Source organism: Geotrypetes seraphini, chromosome 6, assembly GCF_902459505.1.
Source record: "Geotrypetes seraphini chromosome 6, aGeoSer1.1, whole genome shotgun sequence".
Taxonomy (NCBI): domain Eukaryota; kingdom Metazoa; phylum Chordata; class Amphibia; order Gymnophiona; family Dermophiidae; genus Geotrypetes; species Geotrypetes seraphini.
In genome coordinates, this window is record NC_047089.1 from 45,094,792 (window position 1) to 45,121,392 (window position 26,601).

At 42.7% G+C, this 26,601-nt stretch overlaps 1 protein-coding gene across 2 annotated transcripts in view; it reads right to left on the reverse strand.

The window, feature by feature from the left end:
- Nucleotides 1–6,925: 6,925 nt before the first annotated feature.
- The window catches only part of MTMR6 (myotubularin related protein 6), a 71,266-nt gene continuing 51,590 nt past the window's right edge, over nucleotides 6,926–26,601 (reverse strand). For both annotated transcript variants that reach the window (XM_033949313.1, XM_033949312.1), the window contains exons 11-15: nucleotides 26,042–26,091; nucleotides 15,223–15,423; nucleotides 13,150–13,284; nucleotides 12,925–13,051; nucleotides 6,926–10,339 (exon numbers count right to left, since the gene is read on the reverse strand). In XM_033949313.1, the coding sequence (XP_033805204.1) occupies nucleotides 10,070–10,339; nucleotides 12,925–13,051; nucleotides 13,150–13,284; nucleotides 15,223–15,423; nucleotides 26,042–26,091 (783 nt within the window). In that variant the 3' untranslated portion in view covers nucleotides 6,926–10,069. The remainder of the gene's footprint in view (nucleotides 10,340–12,924; nucleotides 13,052–13,149; nucleotides 13,285–15,222; nucleotides 15,424–26,041; nucleotides 26,092–26,601) is intronic.

Sequence of the window (26,601 nt, forward strand, 5' to 3'; positions counted from 1 at the left end):
CTACTTATAGTACAATCCCTGATACTAGGCATATTGGACTACTGTAACATACTTTTCCTCCCATGTCCAGCAAATACGATAAGACAACTCCAAACAATCCAAAATACAGCCTTAAGACTCGCCTATTCACTGAGAAAACACGACCACATCACTGAGGCCTTCACCAACTCACACTGGCTCCCAATCCAAGAAAGAATCCAATTCAAATTCTACTGCATATTATATAAAACCCTACACGGAGACAGCCCATCATACCTGAACAATCGCCTCATCCAAGCAACCAACACCAGACACAGAAAAACGCACTCCCCATTCATACCCCCCCCATCCAAAGAAGTAAAAAGAACAAAACAATATGACGGCCTCCTAGCCACACAGGCTGCAAGACTAGACAACCAGATATCCAACCTTCTGATGACAACCCCAGACTATAAGACGTTCAGAAAAGAAATAAAAACCACACTTTTCAAGAAATTCCTAAAACAGCAATAACAACACGACCTCTAAAAGCCCTCAAGATCTACACCTTACCTATCTAACTATTCATTATAATTCATGCAATTCTGTAATTCTGTAATTCTGTAATTCTCTAACTCTGTAATTCTGTAATTCTTTAATTCATTGTAATCCTGTCCTTAAACTAACCTTTTGTAATCCGCCTTGAACCGCAAGGTAATGGCGGAATAGAAATCCCGAATGTAATGTAATGTAATGTAATGTAATAGGCACCAAGGTTGCTTGGATCGGAGCTTTAAAAGAGCAAGCAGAATCGGGTCTGATGTCCATGCGTTTGGTTTTCTCAAATGGTATACCACTACACTTGTGCTTTTACTTGCTTCGGGCCTTCCTCGTTGCCAGATCCTGCCTACTTTCTGTTTCCGCGAAGGCAGGACCCGGCAGCGAGGAAGGCCCGAAGCAAGTAAAAGCAGCAATTTGTAAGCTTCCCTCCGGGGCTCTATCGTGTGCATGTCGGCTTCCCTTCTCTTCTCTCCCCCCCCTCCCCCGGGACGCTACTTCTGGTTTCGGAGGGAAGAGAAGGGAAGCCAGCATGCACACAATAGAGCCCCGGAGGGAAGCTTACAACTTGCTGCTTTTACTTGTTTCGGGCCTTCCTCGCTGCCGGGTCCTGCCTTCGCGGAAACAGAAAGTAGGCAGGATCCGGCAACGAGGAAGGCCCGAAGCAAGTAAAAGCATGCAGGCAAAAAAAAAAAAAAAGGCAGGCGTCAAACAAAATTTTCGGCGGCGAGTCAGCCTGGAAAGGAGCAAGATTAGCTGGGCGGTCATCTAAATCAGCCAGGGAGAACACTTACTTGTACCTGACGAAGTTTTCAGGCTTTCAGCTCCTCCTAGTGAAATGAGTGAATCCAATCGAGGCAGCGACTGCAAACAAAATTCAAATCCTGGGCTCGGCTCCGAAATCCAATCGCTACTGCTGCACTACAACCCATTAAATATCAGGTGCAGCAGTAGCGATTGGTTCCCTTCTTTGAGCAAAAAGAACTGACCAATGAAGAGCCTGTATATTAGGGGGCGGAGTCAATGCGGCAACGTGCAAGTCGGGTAGAGAGTTGGAGGAGACAGACCACATGGCGGAGACAAACATGGCGGCCGGAAAAAAATCTGACACCCGGTCCCGAACCAAAGACACACGGTGAAGACAAGGTAAATAGTAGTACATAGAAGGGGGGACATTTGCCTGCGGGGACAAATCTTTTCACCGTTTTTGCGGGCGGTGAAAACTTTTGTCCCCGTGTCTGCGGCGATTTGGCTATGGAGTTTCCATAGTCCGCAGCCAAACCGCAGCCATACCGCGGCTCCCTGCGGGGATCGCTCCCCGTGTCATTCTCTAGCCTGCAGTTCTGACACTCATCGGGCAGAGGTAACCATGACCAAAAACACCATCTTGATTATAAGATCCATCAGGGAAATTTGCTCTAGAGGTTCATAGAGTGATCTAGCTAGCGCCCTTGGGACCAGATTAAGACTATGCTGTAAAAGGCTGTTGCACTGGAGGATAAAGGTGCAAAGTGCCCTTCAAAAACCTGGCCACATCTGGATGTGCAATGGTGTTCTTATTGACCTTAGGCCCAAAAAACAAGAGCCCCGTAATCTGAACTTTCAGGGAATCAACCGCTAGGCCTTTTTCGTTTTTCCTGAAAGAAGGCAAACACCACAGAGATCAGTGCTGAGTTTGGGTAGTCACTTCTGAGTGCACCAAGCTTGGAAACACTTCCAGGCTTTTGCATAAGCAGCTAGAGTCACTTTCTTTCTACATCTGAGAAGGGTGGTGACCACTTTGTCTGAATAGCCTTTACGCGTTTGTGTCTCATGCTCAAGAGCCATGTCATAAGACATAAGTGCTCCAGATCCTGCAGGACAATTGGGCATGAGCAGTTGTAGATGATATGGAAGTTAGAGACCTTGATCCCTTTGAAGATGGACTAGGTCTGCATACTACAGTCATCTCAGCCAATCTGGAGCTACTAGAAACACCAGCTCCAGGTGGCTTTTCTGAAAGTTGACCACCCAGCTCAGCTTCCGCAGCACCTAAATCACTCTTTGAACAGCCAATCTGTCTTCAGATTTGGACTGGACTCTTATCTTCATCCAGATACGGATGTACTTGTATACCTCGCTTCTGCGCAGGTGTCTACAATTACAATTGTCACCTTGGTGAAGGTCTGTGACCAGCCTGAAGGGTAAGGCCATGAACTGGAAGTGTTGCTCCAACACATGGAAAAGCAAAACCTCCTGTGTTCTGGAAAAAATGAGAACAGACAGATAGGCCTCTATCAAATCCTGCGAGGCAAGAAATTTCCCAGGTGCCACTGAAGCAATTACAACCTCACCATCTCCATCCAGAAAGAGGGTATCTTGAGGGCCGCATTTACCACCTTGAGGTCTAGAATCAGCCTCTAGGCCTCTAAGCTTCTCTTGGGCACTATGAAGTATATCGAGTATCTGCTAGAGCCTGAATCTTCCTCTGGTATGGGTTCTATGGCTTTCAGATCCAGCAGGCTTTGCACTGTTGTTCGGACTTTACTACTTTTTCCAGTTTCCCAGCCAGAGTCCATAAAAAGGTCTGGGGTGGAACAAAAGAGCGCAAGCTTGTACACCCTCCTGTATAATGTCTAGCACCCAGAGATCTAAGAACATAAGAAGTTACCTCCGCTGAGGCAGACCAGAGGTCCATCTTGCCCAGCGGTTCGCTCCCACCGCGGCCCATCAGGCCTATTGCCTGAAACAGTGGTCCCTAACTAATTTTGTAATTTACCTCTAATCCTATCCCTATAACCTACCTCTACTATCTGTACCCCTCAATCCCTTTGTCCTCCAGGTACCTATCCAAACCTTCTTTGAATCCCTGTAGCGTGCTCCTGCTCATCGCAGCGCGTTCCATGTATCCACCACCCTCTGGGTGAAAAAGAACTTCCTGGCGTTTGTTCTAAACCTTTCCCTTTCAATTTTTCTGAGTGCCCCCTTGTACTTGTGGTTCCCCATAATTTGAAAAATCTGTCCCCGTCTACTTTTTCTATGCCCTTCATGATCTTGAAGGTTTCTATCATGTCTCCTCTAAGTCTCCGCTTTTCCAGGGAGAAAAGCCCCAGCTTTTTCAGTCTGTCAGTATATGAGAGGTCCTCCATACCCCTTATTAGCTTAGTTGCTCTTCTCTGGACTCTCTCAAGTACTGCCATGTCCTTCTTGAGGTACGGCGACCAGTACTGGACACAGTACTCCAGGTGCGGGCGCACCATTGCACGATACAGTGGCAGGATGACTTCCTTCGTCCTGGTCGTGATACCCTTCTTAATGATGCCCAACATTTTGTTTGCCTTCCTTGAGGCTGTGGCGCACTGCGCCGACACCTTCAATGATGTGTCCACCATCACTCCCAGGTCTCTTTCAAGGTTACTCACCCCTAGCGGTGATCCCCCCATTTTATAAGTGAACATCGGGTTCTTTTTCCCTACATGCATGACCTTGCTTTTCTCTATGTTGAGTCTAAACAATTTTGTGATAAATTTTAAATGTACATGGACAGAATCTTCACTAGAAGGAAATGCTTTTCATTTGGCTCCATTAGGTAGGTGTCAAATTTCCCTTTTTTAAACCCTTTTCCAATGTTTGTACTTTATGGTTTACATTATTTTCAATTGCATTGTATCAGTATATCTAAGTTTTAAATGCTGATTTTTATGGTTTGCATTATTTGAGTCACTATGTATACAGTATGCAAATCATTTTGCATTATTTATTCAGTTCAAGTTTATTTGATTTACTGACTTACAGTTTATGCCCCGACATAGCCTATTGCTTGAGGGAAACATTACTACATCAAGCTCTTATTTTATCCCCTTACAACAATAAATAGTGTTTTGAAGAAGTGAACATTGCAGTGTGTGTGATTTTTTTTCTCTCTATCCCCTTATCCTCCCTACAGAGCTGCTCTTTTTTGCCCTGGTTCTTCTATCTCTAAATAACTGCAATTTCCCTATAATCCTCTCCTACCTTCCCTACCAGCAGCAGTATCAAAAGCATCATGATGTCAGTGGCAGAAAATCAGTGGAAGGAGGCAGCACTTGTCCTCTCTTTCAGCCATCCTGGAAGATGAAAATGCAGGGAAAGGTGAGGAAATGCACCGTTAAAGGCAACACACCTTCCCTCTTTTCAGGTTGATCTCAGAGACACGACTGCAGCTCTGTTTGAGTAAGTAAATGCAAGTGGAAGAAACAGTTCTATACAGTTCTATGCAGTTCTGTACAGCCCAATACTTTTGCCTCTCTCTCATTCTTTCAGTGCTTTGCCAGCCAGGCAGTAATAGAAGAGGTATAGTCACAGGAAATTGGCACAGGAGCTGTGCGACTCTTCTACCCTAGACAGAGCATTTTCTCAATCCATGCAATGGCTGTCTGAATACCACAGGTTGAGAAACTATGCTGTATACCATAGCTTCCCAGCCTTTTTTGAATCAGAGCTCACTTTTTCAATGAATGATTTGACAGCGCACCCCCCCCCCCCTTGGGTAAACTATATTGTACATACTATATATTGAAAAACAAAGACAAATTTTTTAAAATTATTTTATTAGAAGATAATAACAATATTGATGTATTGTTCACAATATGATAAAAAAAATATGCTATTAAAAAAATGAATATATTATTAGTTAGAGAGCTGAGCTTAATGTGATGAAACTGCCATCCAGTATCTGCTCCTTCCTCTCTCTCCACTTCCCATCAGCGCCTGCTTCCCTCTCTCTCACCTCCTCACTTCTCTTCAGCGTCTGTTACCCTTCCCCCCCTCTCCCTCCACTTCCTTTCAGCGTCACTCAACCTCTTCCCCTCATCGGGCCACCTTCCTCCCTACCCCTCACCTTCACAGGCGCTCTTCATAATTCTCTCTTTCTGAGGTGTCTGGACATGGTAACATTCTCACCAAGTCCTGCACAACTGCCCTAAAGCTTCTCTGACACACTTCCTGTTTCCTCTTGGGCAGCTTGCATCATAGGAGAAGCTTTGGGGCAGTCACGTAGGACTTGGTGAGAACGTTGCTGTGGCAGCAAAAGCGTCAAAAGTTGAAGAATCAAAACAAAGACAACAGTGCTGCAATCAGTGGTCATTGGATTTGCCAATTGCTCAAGGGGGTGGCAGCTGGTCCTTAATGCCCCTTCAATATGACTTGGCCACAAAGGCCCGGATTCTATAAATGGCGTCCCAATTGTAGGCAGCGGTATGATGACATGGAATCAAACATGTGAAGTACTGCAGTTTTAGAATCAGCTTCCTAAGAAAATTAATATGACTTTTGAGTTACTGAGGTTTGGCAAATTCTATTTACAGGATTTTAGCAAGCGATTGGGGAAACAAGGTTTTTTATTTATCTTGGAAAATTTGAATGTTTATTTTTAATTTTATTAATTAGTATTGTTCTTAGATGTCTGAATGTTTTTTGTTTCATATTTTACTGTATTGTTAAGTTGAAGCTTGTTTAGGATGTTGAAAAATTACATAGAAACATGATTGCAGATAAAGGCCAAATGGCCCATCCAGTCTGCCCATCTGCCCACTACCTAAGGAATAGAATCAACTAGTTAGAATGCCTGGACAATAAGAAAACACAGCTCAGAAGTTAAACATCATAGTAATCCACTTCAGTAAAAGCAGCCACAGCAACAATCATTACCAAGAAATAACTGAATGCACCAATACATATCCTTAGTGACTGATTTGTAATGATAATGACCAAACACATTTTTTTTGACTTAGTAGTTTCCTCCTACTTCTTTCTTTCAGCTTTCCAGTTAATTTGGACTGACCTCTATTGATCTCAAATTACAAATGACCACCAGTTTCCATCCTTAACTTTTCTTCTCTCCCATCCAGCCATTGCAGTTTTTCACCAGGGGCTACAGATTCCTCAGAAATCTAATGTGTACTCATTCTGTCACCAGCCAGTAGATGTCTACATTGCATGATTGTTGTAAGATTTAGTGGGCTTGGGCTGTCAGCTTATGCCCACTGATTAGCTGCTACTAACGTTCCATTTTGAATTTTAATAATTAATGGCTTACTCAAGTAGAAACATTCTTTTGCAGTTTCTGAGCCATCACCCTTCTGGAGCAGGTATATAAATGAAATGAATCATCTATTATCACTTACAATAAAAAGCCCTAATCTCCAGAAACTAAACTCCAGTTATAGTTTAGTGAACAGCAGATGATAAAACATAGAATGAAGAGATCAACATCTGGCTAATCAGGCCCCTATTCAATATCCACATTCAAAGAGCTGAACTAAATTAAGACCAGCTGTAACGTACTGTTCATCCTCCTGCCTATTTCTACATTTTGAAATTATAAATCTTTGAATCTTACACAAAGTACTTATAATATTGTCATTTTCTATCACAAAAAAGACCAGAAGGGTAAGCTTGGGAAAAATTACTTTTTAATTGAATGTAAAATGATATATTAAGCGATGTATATTACACAAATTCAAATATTTAGAGACAATTAGCACTCCCAACCTGGTGGGGCACTGAATGTTTACCATTTTGGGAAGTAACCACTGACAATCATGGTGCAACAGCAAAAAAATATAAACAGAAGCAACTGGACAGGCCAGTTCCACAAAAAAACTGTAAACAAAATGTTAGTCATTCTCTAATGCCTGAAAAAGCATATCAGAAAAAAAACTAGTAAACATTCAAAGTAACACAAAGTATTATTTATGTGATTTTTAAAAATTTACATTTGGATGGTGCGATTCATCTTCTCAAGAATCTGTTTTCCTCCTTCTCATTAGACAAATTCTTTAACATGTAAAACCCCAAAACAAGGTATTTACCATAAAAGAGGAAGAGGAAACCGTGGTACCAATGGTGAAAGCAGCAGCCAAAAAACAAGACACAAAAGCACCACACGGTGGCACACAAAACAAATGTCATTATGGTCCCTTTTAGCAGTAACAGAACAAATGGAGGGGAATCAACAGTTTCTAATGAACATATAGGGCACCTTTTACTAAGGTGCGCTAGCGTTTTTAGCACGCGCTACGCGGCTAGAACGCCAGCTCAGTGCTGGCGTTAAGGTCTAGCGTGCGCGGCAATTCAGCGCGTGCTATTCCACGCATTAATGCCCTAACGCACCTTAGTAAAAGGAGCCCATAGTATGTTTCTAGAATTCTTTTTGACAGGGAAGGGGTGGTATATTTAGATAATAAAAGAAAATACCAGCTCAAGATTCTAAATGGCATGCTGTTCATTCTGAATGAACAATATCCTTCAGGCAGGATCATAATTTTCAGACACCAGCGGACTAGAATCAGCCCACATTAAGTACATGTCCTTGCTGGAAAAATCCATGTGGTGCAGCAGTGGTGAATCAACATCTTTCTCCTTTCCCACAAAAGGAGAGGTACACGAATATTTGTTATTATTTTACTGAACAAAATGACTGTTCCCTGTTTGATGTCACTTCTTCAAAAAAAGCTCAGGTCATAATCCGTGTTCTGATTTTGCACTGCTAAGCAGGGCTTTAACCTGGCAGGATGCTGAAGTGTCTCACTATAACATTTTGGTCATGCAAACAAGGTCATATGCATATTCCAGGTTGAAAAACAACAACAAAAAAAAAAACCTTCACATACACAGGGACTATCTTTTCACACCTTACATTTTAGATACCCACTTCTCCCTTTCTGAAGATCAAGAGGCTAAGGAAAATTGCTACGTGTAGCAGCAGAAAGTATGACCATATGTATAATACATGGAAGTGGCTTTCAAAAGATGAGCAAGATGTATATAACTTTTTTTTCTCCCCTATCAAGGCCCAGTTTCCTAAGAAGAGTCTGTTATTTAGTATATCTTCATGGTAGAAGTTGGTGAATAGGATTCATTTTACATCTTTAGATTGTTGTTTTATTGAGGGTGAGGGGGTATAAGGCCTGAAAATATCCATGTTAACACTAGTCTTTTCATGTTATAAACTACATCTGGAACCAGTTAAATCTAAAAGCTAGACAAATAAGTAAATGTTCTGTTAACTAGAGCTAAGTATGAATTGATCAGATTTAATATCAGTTTAGTTTGCAACTAGCTGCATCACTTTAAAATTCAAAGAGAGAAACAACTAAGGTGACCAGATGTGTTCAGATACTTTAATTCTTCAATCAGAGTCGACACGGATGTGTTTCTGTCCTATGGCCTGAATCTTTTATGGTAATGAATAATGAAGCTAGTCACTATTGTAATCTGGATGGTAAAGGTTTATATATATATGTCTGTCGTTATCAGCAGTGATCAGTGACATGTTCTTTTGAATCACTGATCACTGCTGATAACAACCGACATACACACAGACCTTTACAATCTAGATTACATAGAGTAGTGGCTAGCTTCATTATCCATTGCTATAAAGCAGGGATCTCAAAGTCCCTCCTTGAGGACCGCAATCCAATCGGCTTTCAGGATTTCCCAATGAATATGCATTGAAAGCAGTGCATGCACATAGATCTCATGCATATTCATTGGGAAAATCCTGAAAACCCGACTGGATTGCGGCCCTCAAGGAGGGACTTTGAGACCCCTGCTATAAAGGATAGAGACTCCTGATGCAGGCCATAGGGCAGAAACACTGGTTGAAGAATTAAAGTATCCTAGCACATCTAGTTGCCTTCACTGTTTCTCTTTGCACTTTCATCTGAGAAGTGATTTCTCCTGTGTTTTGGTTTCACTCTAAGATTCACCATCTGATGAATAGCAATCATATGCCTAACCCACAGATTAAATAACTAAATAAAGCTGTGATGCCCAAAAAGTTGGGATCCTGCCAGATGACAAAGTTTATCAATTGAATTAGGTATTTTCCCATAAGTGTATCCCCTCCCCCTTTTTAGGCCAGGGTTTATAGGGTCAGTCTAATAATTCTGAAGCTTTGGACAGCCAACATTGTGTTTAAACTCTGTATGTCTTTCAGATTTAAGGGTGTATTTTTCTTTAAAGTAATACCTAACATTATAATCAGCAGTTAAGTATTATGTTGCAAGGTTGAAAATTGGTAAAGGCAACTATTTCTAGAACAAAAACATATTTTATTTAGCACTTAAATGTCCAAAATTAGCCAAATAAAAGCTTAAATTAAATAATATATATCCATTTATCCATCCTTTAAGATGCTAGAACAGTTAAACCACTTTCTATGTCAAGTTTCTTGCCTCACCAGTAAAACTAGTGTGAGAGCCCAATAAGATTTGGTTTCAATGTCTAAGAGAGACCCTAAAGTGATATTAACTTTTAAGTTCATTTAGTGCAAATTGTAGCTGCTTAAATAAAAAAGAAAATGCCCCTACTTATTCCTAAAATTACATAAAATTCCTTTGCTGCTGTGTGTAAACTCAGTTACTAGGATTCTTATGTGATAAGCAAACGTCCTTTGACAATTATCATGTTGATTTACTCCAACTGGGTTAGCTTACCATCAAATGGAACTAGAACTGGTCATGCAGCAATAGGCAATAGTCTTTTTACACCACAGTGGGATTGTACAGAGGCATACTGCTCTTCCTTCAGACTAGCATGTCATCCTGGCCACTCCATACTCCAAGCTGACTACAGCAGGATCAGCTTTGGAAAACTCTTCTGTGTATTCCATGTAGCGATTGTCTACTGTGTTGCTGCCCTCTATAGTTCTAATGCTATCATGTACTGGCAGGAAGGTTGAATCTTTCTTGAAGCACTGTGAAGTCCTAAGCAATGATGGTGTGGAGTGGATGGGGTGCAGAGCTTCCTTTGTGAAATCAAAGCCAGCATCTACTTGGTCATGTTTATGTTTCCTTAGTTTCTGTAATGAAATTAAAATATGAATGGTTTCCTGCATCCATTAATACATCCAAAGTCAACTAGCAGCAAATTGAATTGCAGACATGGAAATCATTTTCAGGTCATATAACAATTATACCAGGAAGCTATAATATAATTGGTAAATCAACATAAAACAGCCTGAAAAAACACTTTCTTAAATTTTAACTTGTGTTTTTGCTGTAGCAGTTACATTTGGGTGTAGTTCAAAAGTGACCACCAGAATATATCTTGTACCATACTCTGTGTATAAAATGAGAAATAAAGGTTTACAGCAATGATTGATTTTCAAGATGACACAAATGTGCTCAAAAGAAAGACCTCAAATTATTCATGTCACAGAAATTAAAAAATACAAACAGCACCACCCACAGCCTTAAAAAAAACCCCACTAAACTCACCAGCCATTTAATGATCTTTGCTAAACCAGTTTGAACTAGTTTAGCATCAAAGTAATTTACTGACTCAAGCACACAATGGCTCACCGCGGGTTTTTCTGTGCGTTCGTTGCAGCCTCCTACTCTGATATGCAAACAAGCTTAGTATTAAAACGGGGTCATCAATATTAAAACGAGCACTCTGACTAACGAGGATGTACTAACGTCAACGATCACCACTAAACCTGTTTTCACAGCTTTAGCGACGATCGCTGTTACCGACTCGATGCACAAAACAGCCCACCACGTGATTTTCCCCCCTCGATCGCCCATTTTCTGATTCAGCCATGCAAATTAGCTAAAACACCATGCAAAATAGCCAAGCAACTGATGTAATAACATTGCTTGGCTATTGTGCATCGGGTTTTAGTGATTGTAAAAACTGATTGCTCTAGACCTGTCAGTAACTGTGTTACCGACAGGTCTGCCAGGCTTGGGTTTTTTTTTTCTTTTTTTTCCAAATTTTTGCATCGGGATACAGAGGGAGGTGCCTAAGGCCTGACTGACTCAGATGCCTAAGGCCCTACCCCTTGGGAGGAGCCTTAGGTGTCTGAACCAATCAGGGCCTTTGGCCTCTCCCCATGCATCACATGATGCACTGGGGAGGGGAAGGCCAGTTATTTAGATGGACCATGTCAGAGAAGCAAGAGCCTGAGTTCGGCTTCCTGCTTCTGACATTTTTAAAAGGTATGGGGAAGGTTGGGGATGGGGGTGGCAGGAGGGAGTGGGCATCCCTCCTGTCATTTTATTTGGGTGGGGGGGCCATCCGGTGACAGGAGGGAGTAGTCATCCCTCCTGCCATTTTTTTGGGTTCGGGGGAGTGGGCATCCCTCCTGCCATTTTTTTTGCATGGGGGGTTATTTGGGGTTTTTTTCATGGGGCAGATTGTGCTTGTGTAACACACACACATCTGTGCCATTAAAAAAAAAAAAGCCCTAACAGCTGCTTCCCCTATCACTGCTGTTAGGGCTCTGCGCATGTGTCAACCGCTCACTGAATGATTGATCGGTCACGTTTGCATACAAATGATTTGCACCTCCGTGCACCAATCACTGCTAGAGAATTAGCCAGCAGCCCTAATGCCGTAACATCGCTTAGAGATGAACAAAATCTAACACCGATTTCTAATCATAGAAACATGATGGCAGATAAAGGCCAAATGGCCCATCCAGTCTGCCCATCTGCAGTAACCATTATCTCTTTCTATCTCTGAGAGATCCCACGTGCCTATCCCAGGCCCTTTTGAAATCAGACACAGTCCCTGTCTCTACCACCTCTTCTGGGAGACTGTTCCATGCATCTACCACCCTTTCTGTATGAAAGTATTTCCTTAGATTACTCCGATTCTTATCACCTTTTAACTTCATCCTATACCCTCTCATTGCAGAGTTTCCTTAGAGACTCGACTCATGCAAATTTACATTACGTAGGTGTTTAAACATCTCTATCATATCTCCTCTCTCCCGCCTTTCCTCCAAAGTATACAGATTGAGATCTTTAAGTCTGTCCCCATACGCCTTATGATGAAGACCACATACCATTTTAGTAGCCTTCCTCTGGACAGACTCCATCATTTTTATATCTTTTTGAAGGTGTGGCCTCCAGAACTGTACACAAATATTCTAAATGAGGCTTCACCACAGTCTTATAAATGGGCATCAATACCTCCTTTTTTCCTACTGGCCATACCTCAACCTAGCATCCTTCTAGCTTTTGCCGTCACCTTTTCAACCTGTTTGGCCACCTTAAGATCATCACATACAATCGAGGGATCTGGGCGAAGAGGGCAACCTGCAATCAGATAGCTGGACACTTGAAAACAACCATGGGAATGACAGCAGAGGACCTTTCTGGACTTGCACAAAACCAATTTCTTTTTAAATCCGCAATTCATCAAGTCACTAGGACTCGGAACATGAATCGATTGCACCTAATAACATTATAATTGCAGAGTGGGACGGGGAATACTTGCCTTTTGAACAACTAAGAATGTAAAGGAACACAAAAAAATTAAATTGATGATATATCATTTGTCCTATTTTGACGTTTTCAAGGTTTGCTGACAGGAAGTCCTACACTGACCATTCACATGGATATGTTGCATTACGAATACTAAGACAAATTTACTTACTGATTCCAAAATTCTAATGTCATTATCCAACTGTTTATTTTGTTCATTCATTCTCATAATGATATCAGGCACAGACTGCCTGGGGTGCATTGATTGATCAAACTGATGATACATACGTCCCCAAAACCTGAGGATACACAAAAAGAAAAACATCGCATTTATAGCACATCCATGATAGATTTAGTATACCGCTAGACTATCACACAGACAAGAGAAGCAGCTTACTTAAAATTGAAGGGCATTGTACTAGGCTCCAAAACTGTAAACCTCTGTGAAAAAGTGGCATCATAGAGAGGATTTAGATACTTCTTTTTATCAGCCAGAAGATACGGCCACAGGGAATATGTCTTCTCTCTTAACCTGCAAACAACCAGCACAAGATATGACTCAAATGCATATATATGCTGCTTGTTCAACCTAAGCCTTTAATCAAAATGCTAACACTTTGCAGATTATATTAGGGAAAAAACCCCACATTATATCTAAAAATGAATAGGAAATTCTTACATCAAAACTGGCATAATGACAACAACAAATAAAAAATATAAGCCTGAAGTTCAGGATAACGCTTGAGGGTGGACTGGCTCTGTGCTCAAAGTCTTAGTCAGCCATCTGATGGTACTGGCAAGATTTGAATGCTTTTGCCATATTAATAGTCTTAAACCCTGGGCAAGAGATGATGCCTAACATGGTAAAGGTAGCTCTAGATCTTACAAGGACAACACTGAAGGGTTCAGTAGATTTCCCTTCAAGCCTCCTGCTACTACTGAGACCTGGATCAACCAGACAAGTGTCCTTCAGATGGAAATAAAATAAGTAAAAAATAATTGGTTGTGGAGGAGGAAAAGTAGGATGGATTAGTAGAAATATAAGAAGAAACCACCAGTTAACTATGGGTTTAAATCTAGCCCAGGTCTGAGGTGAGTAAACATCATCGAGGTCTACTAGTGATTTCTAAGGGCAATTTTGTAGCCATTAGAAATCAGCATCAAAAATGGCCACTTTAGATGGGCATAGAAAAAATAGACAGGGACAGATTTTTCAAATTAAGGGGATCAATAAGTACAAGGGGGCACTCAGAGAAATTGAAAGGGGAGAGGTTTAGAACAAACGCCAGGAAGTTCTTTTTCACACAGAGGGTGGTGGATGCATGGAACGCGCTACCAGAGGATGTGATAAACAGGAGCACGCTACAGGGGTTCAAAGAAGCTTTGGATAGGTACTTGGAAGATAAAGGGATTGAGGGGTACAGATAAGAGTAAAGGTAGATTATAGGGATGGGATTAGAGGTAAGTTACAAAATTAATCAGGGACCACTGTTCAGGCACTAGGCCTGATGGGCCGCTGCGGGAGCGGACCGCTGAGCAAGATGGACCTCTGGTCTGACTCAGCGGAGGCAACTTCTTATGTTCTATCATTTTAGGGCGCGCTTAATGGGGAGTCCATACTGTAGCTGATTTTTGGAATATACTGTAGCTGATTTTTTTGAAAGCTCTTTCATCTGCATTTATTCTCTGGGAATATGCTGGAGTCGAGGTGATTTTTTTTTTCTTTTAAACACAGTTATGTTGGCCTATAATGATTTTAAAACACTGTAAACAAACCAGGAGGTTTTCAGTCAGCGGCAAGCTGTGTTTTTAAAATGCTGACTGTGGCCAATTAAATTAGGCCTGAATATTCAACGGCAGGCCATGTCCAGGCCCTGCTACTGAATATCCAGGGCTAATTTGCTCAAAGCTGGCCCCACCAATATAAAGCCAGGACCCACATAAGAGAGTTATGTGGGTCCCAGCTGATACTTAGCCCAGACCTACATACTGTAACTCCTCCTTTTTTTAAAGCCCCCTCCCAATGGCAATTGGGAAAGTATTTCAGTTGCTGTACCAGTGTTTCATTTTGACAAGTTGTAAACCAATAAAAAGAATTAAAACATAACATGGGAAGTCAGAGACAATATTCAGTGGCATCGCCCAGTTCAGTGCCACTGAATATGAGTGGTTGGCAGTTCATCGTAATGTAAGTGGATCAGAACCTCTTCTGCCTGCATAAACGCTCTGAATATCAGCTGGAGAGATACTGCAGAGATGGCAAGCCCACAGCCAAAAACAAGAGAGAGACACAAAACACTTGCACTAATTCTCCAAAACAGCTATGCAGTGTCTGATGAAACAGCTATAAAATGTTCAGTGAGTAGTTCCTTCTGTTCAAACCTCTTGACTGGTACCCAGACATCAGTTTTTACCCAGACATCAGTTTTAACTGGTGGGAATATGGTGCAGCTGCCATAGAAGTGCTTACTTGACCTCTTCTCGCTCTTTCTGGCAGTTTAGAAGGAAGTTTCCGAACTGGCATGAATGAACATGCTCATGAATCTGCAGCAGGAAGGTTTCATTGTATTCAAAAACTCGGGGAAACTGCTCAGTCAGGTGCCAAACACATTCTATGAACTGAGTGAAGACTGGAGAGATTTCCCTTGGCTCTCCATCCAACTGGCCACATCTGCAAATAAATAATCACAAGGAATAATGTGTGCTCAAATATCCAGAGAAACCATATTTCAATCATACCCTACAGCAGGGGTCAGCAATCTTTTTACAGCAAAGAGCCAATTTATTCAAAATGTTAAACCCAAGATTTACAAAGAGCTACAAGGTGTAGCTTCTCCAACACCTTGCAGGTCTCTGCACCTCTCATCCCTCCCTCCCTCCCTGCCCCTCCCCGCAACCCATAGCCAAGGTTCTCTTCCTTCTCAAGACCCTGACACTTTAATCTCCCTCCCAACTCCATGATTTCCCCCTACCCCCCAGAGCCTACTGAGGGGGGTAGGGGGAAGTTTTTGTGGCAGGAGCATGGCCTCTTGCTCCAGCCTCCTCACAACTGCCTTGTAAAATAGCTGCTGTGATCTCTCGCGGCAGCTCACAGTACTAAAGGAAATGCCGTGAGCAGCTGCGAGAGTTCATGGCAGCTATTTTAGAAGGAAACCGCAAGGAGGCAGGAGTGAGAGAGCCAGCCAGAAAATTTGGCTTTGGGCGACAGCTCACAATCTTTTCTTAAAGACTGTCTACATTCAAGGGGAGAAGAATTTCCTAGCAGACCACCTCAGCAGAATTCTTCAGCCTTACCAACGGACTCTCAACTCTGCAGCTCTTCATCCAATCTTTGCTTAATGGGGCACTCCACAAGTGGACTTATTTGCAGTTCTCCACAATCACAAGCTGCCCCAGTTCTTCTCCAAACTATACTCTCCTTACGGTCTGGAAGCAGATGCCTTTCTTCTGGACTGGACGAACATGTTTCTCTATGTATTTCCGCCTACTCCTCTCATACTCAAAACTCAGTTCAACCTCAAACGAGAGTCAGCCACAATGATTCTCACTGCTCCTCTGTGGCCCAGGCAACATTGGTTCTCCCTTCTACTTCAACTCAGCTACAAATTTTTCCTACTCTGTTTACGCAGCATCAGTGATCTCTTCTACACCATGCTCCTGCCTGGACCACCAGGTACCTCGGTAGGCCCAGAGGGGGGGGGGGCAAATTGAGGGGTTGGGAGGGAGATTAAAGTGTCGAGACAAGGAGAGCTGCAGCTACATGCAAGACAACTACATGTAGCTCACGAGACACAAGTTGTCAACCTCTGCCCTAGAGTAACATTGCCTGCTGCTGGGTGGAGGGGGAAATAGGAACAGAGATAAGGACTTTTAGAGTGTTGGGATATTCTAAAACAATTCCTGGATTCCAAATAAATATTCAAGTGTTGGCTATCTTTCTGGGGAGAAGAAGAATTTTTAGATAAATGGATAGATGTTTGATCTGAAAAACTGGAGAGGATTTTAGATCAGCCCCTACATCTTCAAATAGAATGAATAAATTTAAAAATCCATCATGATTTACAATCTTTTAGAGTTAAAAAATGTGTAACAGGTGGAATAGATTCAAATTAAGAATCCATCAACTGTTAATAGGACAGCCTTGCGAACATAACATAAGAATTGCCTTACAAGGTCCATCAAGTCCAGTATCCTGTTTCCAACAGTGGCCAATCACAGTCACAAATAATTGGCAAGATCCCAAAAGAGTAAAAACAGATTTTATACTGTTAATCTAATCTAATCCTTAGGTTTGTATACCGCATCATCTCCACGTTCGTAGAGCTCGACGCGGTTTACAGTAGTAGAAATAGGAAGGAACTACAACAGAGGGTTAGAGGTAGAAGTGTGAAGAAAATTTTGAGGATTTGGGATGACACGATATAAGAGTTTCCTTGATTCCTAATTTGGAGGGAGACTTACATTTTTTGAGAAAAGCCAGGTTTTCAGATGTTTGCGGAAAACTTGGAGAGAGCTCAAGTTCCGAAGAGGGGAGGTAAGGTTGTTCCAAAGCTCAGTGATTTTGAAGTTGAGGGAGGTCCCTAGCTTTCCTGTGTGGGAAATGCCTTTTAGTGAGGGGAAGGATAGTTTTAATTTGTGGGAGGATCTGGTGGTATTAGGGTTTGAGGAATTCCAAGAAAGAGGGATAAAGGGAGGGAGGATACCATATAGGATTTTGAAAGCTAAACAGGCGCATTTATAGTGGACCCTGGCGATTATCGAAAGCCAGTGGAGCTTGGCCAGCAGCGGAGAGACATAAGCAGTGGATTTTCCCAAGTTCATCTTAATAATGTAGTTTTCTTTAAGGAGTGTGTGGCGCAGTGGTTGGATCTACAGCCTCAGCACCCTGGGGTTGTGGGTTCAAACCCCGCGCTGCTCCTTGTGACCCTGGGCAAGTCACTTAATCCTCCATAGCCCCAGGTACGTTAGATAGATTGTGAACCCACCGGGACAGAGAGGGAAAATGCTTGAGTACCTGATTGTAAAAACCGCTTAGATAACCTTGATAGGCGGTATATAAAATCCTAATAAACTTGAAACTTGGAAATTATCCAAATCTTGTTTAAACACTGCTAAGCTAACTGCTTTTATTACATTGTCTAGTTATGAATTCCTGAGTGTCTAGCAATGAATTTCAAGAGTTTAGTTACATTTTGACTGAAGAAATATTTTCTCTGGTTGTTTTAAATTTATTACATAGTAGTTTTATTGCATGCCCCCCAGTTCTAGTATTTTTTGAAGTGGTGAACAAGCAATTCACATGTACCCTTTCCACTCCACTCAATGTTTTAAAGACCTTTAGCATATCTCTCCTCAGCTGTCTCTTCTCCAAGCTGAAGAGTCCTAACCATTTTAGCCTTTCCTCATAAAGAAGTTGTCTCATCCCATCCCCTTTATCATTTTTGTCACACTTCTCTGTAAATTTTAGAATTCTGCTATATCTTTCTTGAAATGAGGTGACCAGAATTGCACCAGTGCACTCATTCAAATGCCTTTTCCACATTTAAGGAAAGCAAGAGCATCGAGTAGAAGTGGTCTTTGTTTGAAGTATTAAATGGAAGGCTGTACAAATTTTGTCAAAGTTTTGTCTCCCCCTGACAAATTCTGCTTGATTTTCATGAATAATAGAAGGTATGAATTGTTGAATCTTTTTGCCAAGATTTTTGTAAAAATCTTATAATCCAAATTCAACAGAGATATGGGTCTGGGGGGGGTCTTTTTCCAGGTTTTGGAAGAACTGTAATAAGTGCCAATCGCCGGGAGAGAGGCAGCTTTGTAAGTTTCACTAATCTATTAAAAACTTTTAACAATACAGGAGCCAATATGTTGCTAAAGAATTTATAAAACCTATTGGTATAACCATCGTGTCCCAGGGGTCTTCCCCAAAGGAAGAACTTTGATGGTCTCCTGTATTTCTTGCAAAGTTATCAAACTAGACAGAGATACTACCTCTGGTGGTGAGAGACAAGGCAACCTAGTATTATCAAGGTATTGAGAGATATCCAAATTTGTAGAGAATATATCAGGCTGATATAGATAGCTGAGTATAAAAATGCAAGAACTTATATCGAATGGATTGGTTTGTAGTGCAAAATTCCCCAGCCTCAGATGGAATATTACAAGGAATATTTTTTTTTTTTTTTCCAGCTTAGAGGCTAGAAGGCAATTGGCTCCATTTCATTTTTATGTTTGAATCATTTTTATTAAACAGAATTCGAAGAACAACAGTCACAGCAAATGTTTTTCAAAACATACCAGAAATCCAATCCCCACCCACCCAACCAAACCCCCCACCCTCCCACCCACCCCCCCCCCCACCCCGGCAGCAGCGGCGGAATCAAAAACAAAAGGAACTAAGGAATTCAAACAGTCCAAAGTTGAGATTGAACATAAGCAGTAAAAGTCAAACTAAATAGGTACCAGCATTGAAAATATATACGTCCAGGTTTGGACGACAAGTCCAGTATCTCGCGGCGTTCCAACAGCATTTGTTGTAGCATTAAGGCTCTCCATTGGGAGATAGTAGGGGGTTGAGGCGAGAGCCATTGTAATAATATACATTTCCGTCCCAGAAGCACTGTTTTTCGGATAAAGGCTGCACAGCCTGGTATGGGCGGATGAAATCTAATCTGCATAGTAAAAAGAAAACTGGGGTGTAGTCTCCAAGAGCAATTCCAGAGCCGTGCCACCCAAGTCACCACTTGTATCCAAAAAGAAGATATCCTGGGGCAGGACCAGAACATGTGTCCAAACGAGGCCATAGGACAGGCGCATTTACCACAACAATGTCCCACACTAAGTCCCATGGTATGTGTCCTTTTCGGTGTATAGAAGGCTCGTAGGAGGAACTTATAATTCCGATCTCTCTCAACAGCAGAAATGGTAGTGGTCCTACCAGCACGCAAGCCCTTTCTGAGTACATCAGCCGATATAGGTAGTTGAAGATCCACAGTCCATTTCCGTGCCAAAGAAGAAAAGTCCAAGTCACCAGCACGCCCCTGTAACCACTTATGATAGAAACGAAGTGGCACAGACTCTTGTGCTGTAAGAGAAAGCGCTTCTTGAAAGTTGTCTTGAATCTCCTCACAGAGCCCTATTGGGGTCAAAGCGTGCAAGTAATGTTGAAGCTGCCGGTAGGCCAACCAATCCGTGGATAAGAGGTGATATTTCTCTTGTAGGTCGCCAAAGGATAATGGAGAACCAGTAGGTTGAATGGCCTGAAACACATAGGTAAGGCCGGCACGGGACCAACGTCTAATCACTGTAGAGTCCAATCCAGGTAGAAAGTCCCCATTACCCACTATGGGCAAGTAAGGTGTAATGTGCGGGGTAGTCCCAAGTGTCTTGCAGAACAATTTCCAGGCTTTACGCATTGCAGGTAGAAGCGGGTGAGACAGCAACTGGGGTATATCTGGCAACCTAGATGTATGTAGGAGATAGCTAAAATGGAAGGGCTGAAAAAAGAAACATTCAATCACAGGCAAAGAAAAATCTGTAGTATTACAAAACCAATCATGTATGTGACGTAGCTGACAAGCCAGATTTAGTCTAGCTATACATAATAACCCTAACCCCCCTTTAGTGAGTGGCAGCGTTAGTTTGGTCAAGGCTATCCTCGCTCGTTTACCCTGCCACAAGAATTTTGATAAATGAGACCTATGGAGCGCTAAGTGTTTTGCAGACAGCATGACTGGTAACATTTGTAGTATATATGTCCATTGAGGTAGCACCATCATGTTATAAAGGGCTATACGGCCGGACAGTGAAAGGGGGAGTTGCCGCCAACCCTGCAAGGTGTTAGAGGATTTACGAAGTAAGGGCAAGACATTAGCAATGTATAATTTATTTAGATTCCTGGGAATAATCACACCTAAGTATGTCAGGGAAGAGGAGGCCCACTGCAAAGGAAATTCACCCGGCCAAGTCTGTTGTACCTCCATTAGTGTAGGGAGAGCTAGAGATTTCTGCCTATTTAATTCCAGGCCCGAATAGAGGTGAAATTCATCTAATATTTCCAACGCTCGTGGCAAGGAAGTATGTGGGTCCCCCAGTGCAAGTAAGAGGTCATCCGCAAAGGCCAGCACTCGCAATTGGGACTCACCTTCCGAAAGACCTGTGAGGACATCGTCTCTGAGAATGGTACGCAACAATGGGTCTAAGTATAACAAAAATAATAAGGGAGATAATGGGCATCCCTGTCGGGTCCCCCTACCTATCTCAAACGGTGAGGAACGTATCCCGTTGACCAACACCGAGGCCGTCGGACTAGTATATAGAGCTTGTAGGCAAGACATAAATCCAGGAGGGAGCCCTACATAGTGTAGGACCTGGAACAGATAATGCCAATGAACTTTATCAAAGGCCTTAGCTGCATCAAGGCCAGCTAACAAACCCGGGCGCTGTTCCAGTTGCGCACGAGAGTAAGCTAAAAGTATACGGCGAACATTAACCGTAGATTGTCGGCCTCTAACAAAACCCACTTGTTCAGGTACAATAATGGAGGGCAAAATATGGGCTAGTCGGTCAGCCAATATTCGAGCCAGTATTTTGACATCCACATTCAGCAGTGAGATGGGGCGATATGAATCCATACTGTCCGGTGGTTTAGAAGGCTTTGGGATTAATGTAATCAGAGCTACATTACAGTGTCTTGGGAAAGCCCCACTGTCCTGAATAGAAACATAATAATTTAAAAGAGAGGTGCTTATAACCGGGGACAAAATTTTGTAAAATTCAGGGGAATATCCATCCGGTCCTGGTGCAGTACAAGATTTTAAATTGTGTATGGCCTGGGTCACTTCAAGGGCATGTAGCGGACGATCTAACCTAGATATCTGAGCAGCTGTCAGGCGAGGTAACCCCGCATCTGCAAGATAGTCATATACATCAGGGCCTGCATAAGGGCCAGGGGACGCATAGAATTGCTCAAAATATTTCTGGAAACCCTCCGAGATATCACCTGGAGCAGTTAAAAATTTTCCAGATCCATCTCGTATTGTAGGGACATAACGAGATCCCTTCCAACTCTTAGTTATGGAAGCCAATAACTTCCCGGCCTTATTACCATGTTTGTAAAAGTGAAATTTACGGTAGAACAAGAGTTTTTTAGTACGTTCATGAATTAACGCATTTAGGGTCGTGAGCACCGCCCTATATTCTTCATGATTGGCGTCAGAGGGGTCTTGCAATAAGGTTTGTTTCAGCGCTGTTAGCTGTCTTTCTAGGTGTACTATGCGACATGCTATGCGGCGGGTTCTAGTCGCAACATATGCAATAATATCGCCACGCAATACCGCCTTAGCCGCATCCCAAAACAAGGTTGGCTGGTTTATGTGTTGGGCATTATGCGTGCAGTAGGTCTCCCACTTTTCCAGCAAATAAGAAGTGAAGTGTGTATCAGTATGTAAGTAAGAGGGAAAACGCCAACCCGGCCCAGGACCCGGAGGACCCCCCAATGTCACGTCAAGCCAAATCATATTATGATCAGATATTTCTAGGGGACCTATAGTGGCCTCCGTGACTTTAGGAAACAACGCCTCTGAAAGTAATATGTAGTCAATTCTGGAAAAGGAGCCATGTGCTCTGGATTGGTGTGTATAATCCCGTTCAGTCGGATGGAGCAATCTCCAGGGATCCACCAACCCCAGAGTTCGACACAGGTAGGGAATGCCCCTGGCCTGGCTCCCCCCCTTCCCACCGGCTAACCCTGAGCGATCCATAGCCGAATTATGTACTTGATTCATATCTCCCACCAATATTAAAGGGCCATCCTGATCCTGCACACAAATATTCACCAAATTCTGGAAAAATGCATGCTGATAGCTATTAGGACCATAGCCCACCAATATTCTAAATGTCCCACTAGGCCCCTCCACTTTCACTAGTAAATACCTGCCCAGGGGGTCGCGTCGCAGGACCCGTATGACCCCTAAAAAACCCTTGCGAAATAATATTGCCACCCCAGCTTTTTTCCCCGGGGAGGAGGCAAAGAATATCTCTCCAACCCAGCCTCTCCGAAGTTTCAAGTGTTCACTATCAGTCAGCCTGGTCTCCTGTAAGCAAGCTATATCTGCAGAGTGATGTTTCAGTTGATTCAATATTTTAGTACGCTTAACAGGTGAAGATATCCCCGACACATTCCAAGAAAGTATGCGTAATTTCCGATCACCCATAATAAATGATAGGGTGCCTGGAAAGACATCTATGCCCACTATAACTATATGTCCCAGGGCGCCCAGCCTCACCCCGAGGACCAACACTCAACCCCCAATCAGTCCCTCTATTGATCAGCATTTGTACCTTGCAAACAGAAAAAATAGAACTATAAATAAAAATATACCACACCGCTGCTGCCCCATAACAATTCCCAACCCCCACATCCCTGTTTACACACCCAAAACCTCCCATTTAGGAGATCTAGAGTCACAGAAAATGACCTCCCCGGGACAGCCCCGACAAAAAATTGTCAGCCCCAAAGATAACCGTCCTGAAGCGTGCAGTCTTCAAATATAATGTAGCCCAAGTATCCATGTCAGCCACAACTCGCAGCCAAACTATTCATGCATGTCACTCGTTCGGGACCGCTAACTGTTTGATGTAGTCGTCTGCGGCCTCCGGGGTCTGGAATGATTTCCAAAGTCCATTACATTGAATCTTCAGATGAGCCGGGTAAGTAAATTGGAAACGCTGCTTCAAATCCACCAGGCGGGCGCACAGAGGATAGTATGGTCTCCGCCGTTCCTGCAGGGCCACAGAAAAATCCTGGCTAATGCGGACCGGATTTCCATCAAATTTCAGAGTATCTTTCATTAGTCTGTATTGTCGCAGCAATTCAATCTTGTGCTGGTAATTCAGGAGTTTTAAGATCACCACACGCGGGCGCGCCTCCAGGCCAGGTCTAAGGCCTAGACGATGGGCCCGCTCAATGTGCAGGGGACCCATCGAAGGGCGCAGATTAAATTCCGCCTTAAACCAGCTCTCCAATTGTTCCGGTAGTGAGCGGTCCGGCAGCGTCTCGGGGATGCCCATCAGACGCAGGTTAGAGCGACGAGACCTGTTTTCCAGGTCATCGTGTTTGTCTGCCTGAGCTCTAACCTGCGCCTGCAGCGTGCCAATATCAGTGTCCCGCGCCGTAGTGGAGTCTTCGAGGTCTGACACCCTCTTTTCAAGCTCCGTCGTGCGGGCTGCAGCTGTGGCAAGTAAAGTTTCAATGTTGGTGATCTGGGCAGCAAGCGTCTCCATTTGGGGCCCCAGGACTTGTTCTAACGCTGTTTTTATGTCTCTCAGGGCCGATTCAGTCAGGCCAGAGACCGCCGTCGCGGGGCTCGCCGCCATTTTAAGATCCACAGGTCTGGCGCGTTCTTTATCTTTTCTTGTTGTTTTCGGCGGCATAGAGTCGGGCGACCTGGCCAGATAACGGTCCATGCAACGGCGATTCGCGTCGGATACTGCACAAGCTGCGTTTAATATCGGGTGAGCTTAAATTCAGGCACGAGTGTACAGGGCTGTCCCGGAGCGAACGAGGAGACGTCCTCACTCGCTCATATCATCACGTGACCCCCCCCATTTCATTTTTATAGATTGTACACCACTTGGGGATCTCCAGAGTATCAGATAAGTGGTCTATAAAAGTTTTAAATAAATATATAAACAAAGCATATTTATGCTGTTTTTCAAAGCAATCAACCATCTGCTACTTTTTGTATTAAGAAGTCTATCATATAGTTTTCAAGAAGAAAGCAGGAAAAGCGCACTTTATAGATAAATTCTTCTTGTCATATCGAAAGATTAGGGTCTTACCTTTGCTAATCTTCTTTCTTGTAAATCCACACTTTATTCTGGGACGATTGGATTAATTCCATATACCCACCAGGACTTTGTAGGAAGTCTCATATTCCAGAGACTTGAGCTCCAGCCCTCTCACCTCAGTACTGCCCCCTCAGGATTCAGCCAGGAACATCTGTAGAGGACAAAGACAAAAGAGAGAGGGGTACGGGGACACTCCCCGACCAATAAGTCTAATTTGCTCCTATCAAGAAATAAAAAAATAGCAACAATGAAACAAAATTGAACCAGTTCAATAAACATAAGAAACCAGAATGACAAGAAACAGTGCTATAAGGAGACATATCCTGCACTGTCAGAAGGGGATGTCCTAACTAGAGACCCCCCAAAAACTAAGTGCTAAACTCATTCTGATGGCATTCTTATAAAGGCTGGTCATAAATCCAGCTTACCAGTACACGGAAAGGAAGACAATCAGCGAATCAGTAGCACAGCGAATCAGTAGCACAGCACCTTATCATGGAATAAGGTGTGGATTTACAAGAAAGAAGATTAGCAAAGGTAAGAACCTAATCTTTCATTCTTGTACAATTCCACTTTATTCTGGGACGACTGGGACATAACAGAGCAGTACCAGAGAAGCAGGGTGGAACTAATGAGCTGGCTGCCAAAACTTGGTGAACATATACAAAAAGGACCAGGTAGCAGCTCTAGAAATCTCATCCAGAGATAACCGATGACTCTGCCCAAGAGGACAAAATACCTCTGGTAGAATAAGCCCACCGCACAAGGGGGGGCTTTTTCCCAGCAGCTACATAAGCCGCGGAAATGGCCTGATGGATCCATATGGCAATGATGGGCATGGAAGCCAGCCTGCCCTTGCAGGCAGGACCTATCAGAACAAAGAGATGGACAAAGACAAAAATCACACAAAATAAAATATGAGCGGAAAAGATAACCTCCTACAGCAGGGGTAGGGAACTCCGGTCCTCAAGAGCCGTATTCCAGTCGGGTTTTCAGGATTTCCCCAATGAATATGCATTGAAAGCAGTGTATGCAAATAGATCTCATGCATATTCATTGGGGAAATCCTGAAAACCCAACTGGAATATGGCTCTCGAGGACCGGAGTTCCCTACCCCTGTCCTACAGCCTGGCTTGTAGGAAGTAAAACTGAATCCTGAGGGGGCAGTGCTGAGATGAGAGGGGTGGAGCTGAAGTCTCTGGAATTTGAGGTTTCCTACAAAGTCCTGGCAGGTATATGGAATTAACCCAATCATCCCAGAATAAAGTGGGATTGTACAAGAAAGTCACATTAGACTAAAAGGTTACCAAATTAATCTAAAGTTTGTTTTAAATGGAAAACATTATCAGTAGCCTGATTACTCTTTAAATGTTACCTTTAACAATTGATATCTGTATATTCTATGTCATTTAACATACTGCACCAAAATGGTTGTACTCTACCTGTCGGAAAACTTGTGCCCAAAAGAGATCCAGTCCTTTTCAATCAAAACCTTGAAAGACAATGTGTGCAAAACATTAAAAACCAACAAAATATTTTGATCTCATTTTCTCAAACTTGAAAAACTTTTATGAAAATTGAAGATTAAGTTCTTACCTTTGCTAAACTTTTTTGTAAACAGGAGTATCTGTCTTGACCAATAAGTATTTACCCTCTTTTACTACAAAGTCAGTAGAGAGACTAATCTACATATTCTTTTGCTCCTCCTCCTCTCATTCTGGGCTGGGCTAGATTCCTCAGTCTGTATCAAGGCAGTGAGTCAGCCCTACAATGGGTACAAAAAGAGAGAGGGGATGTGGGGATTCTCCCCAAGATAAAACAAGTCTGTTCTACTCAACAAAAATAGCATTAATTAAAATATTTTGTCATGCATAACGAAGTAAAATGAAACTTGTGTGCAACCTGCATCAACAATTTGAAAGTTGCTCAATTTGCAAATTTTACACTACTAAATTCTTCTCCTCCCTGACCGTAAAGGACAATGGAAGTAAACAAGATGTCT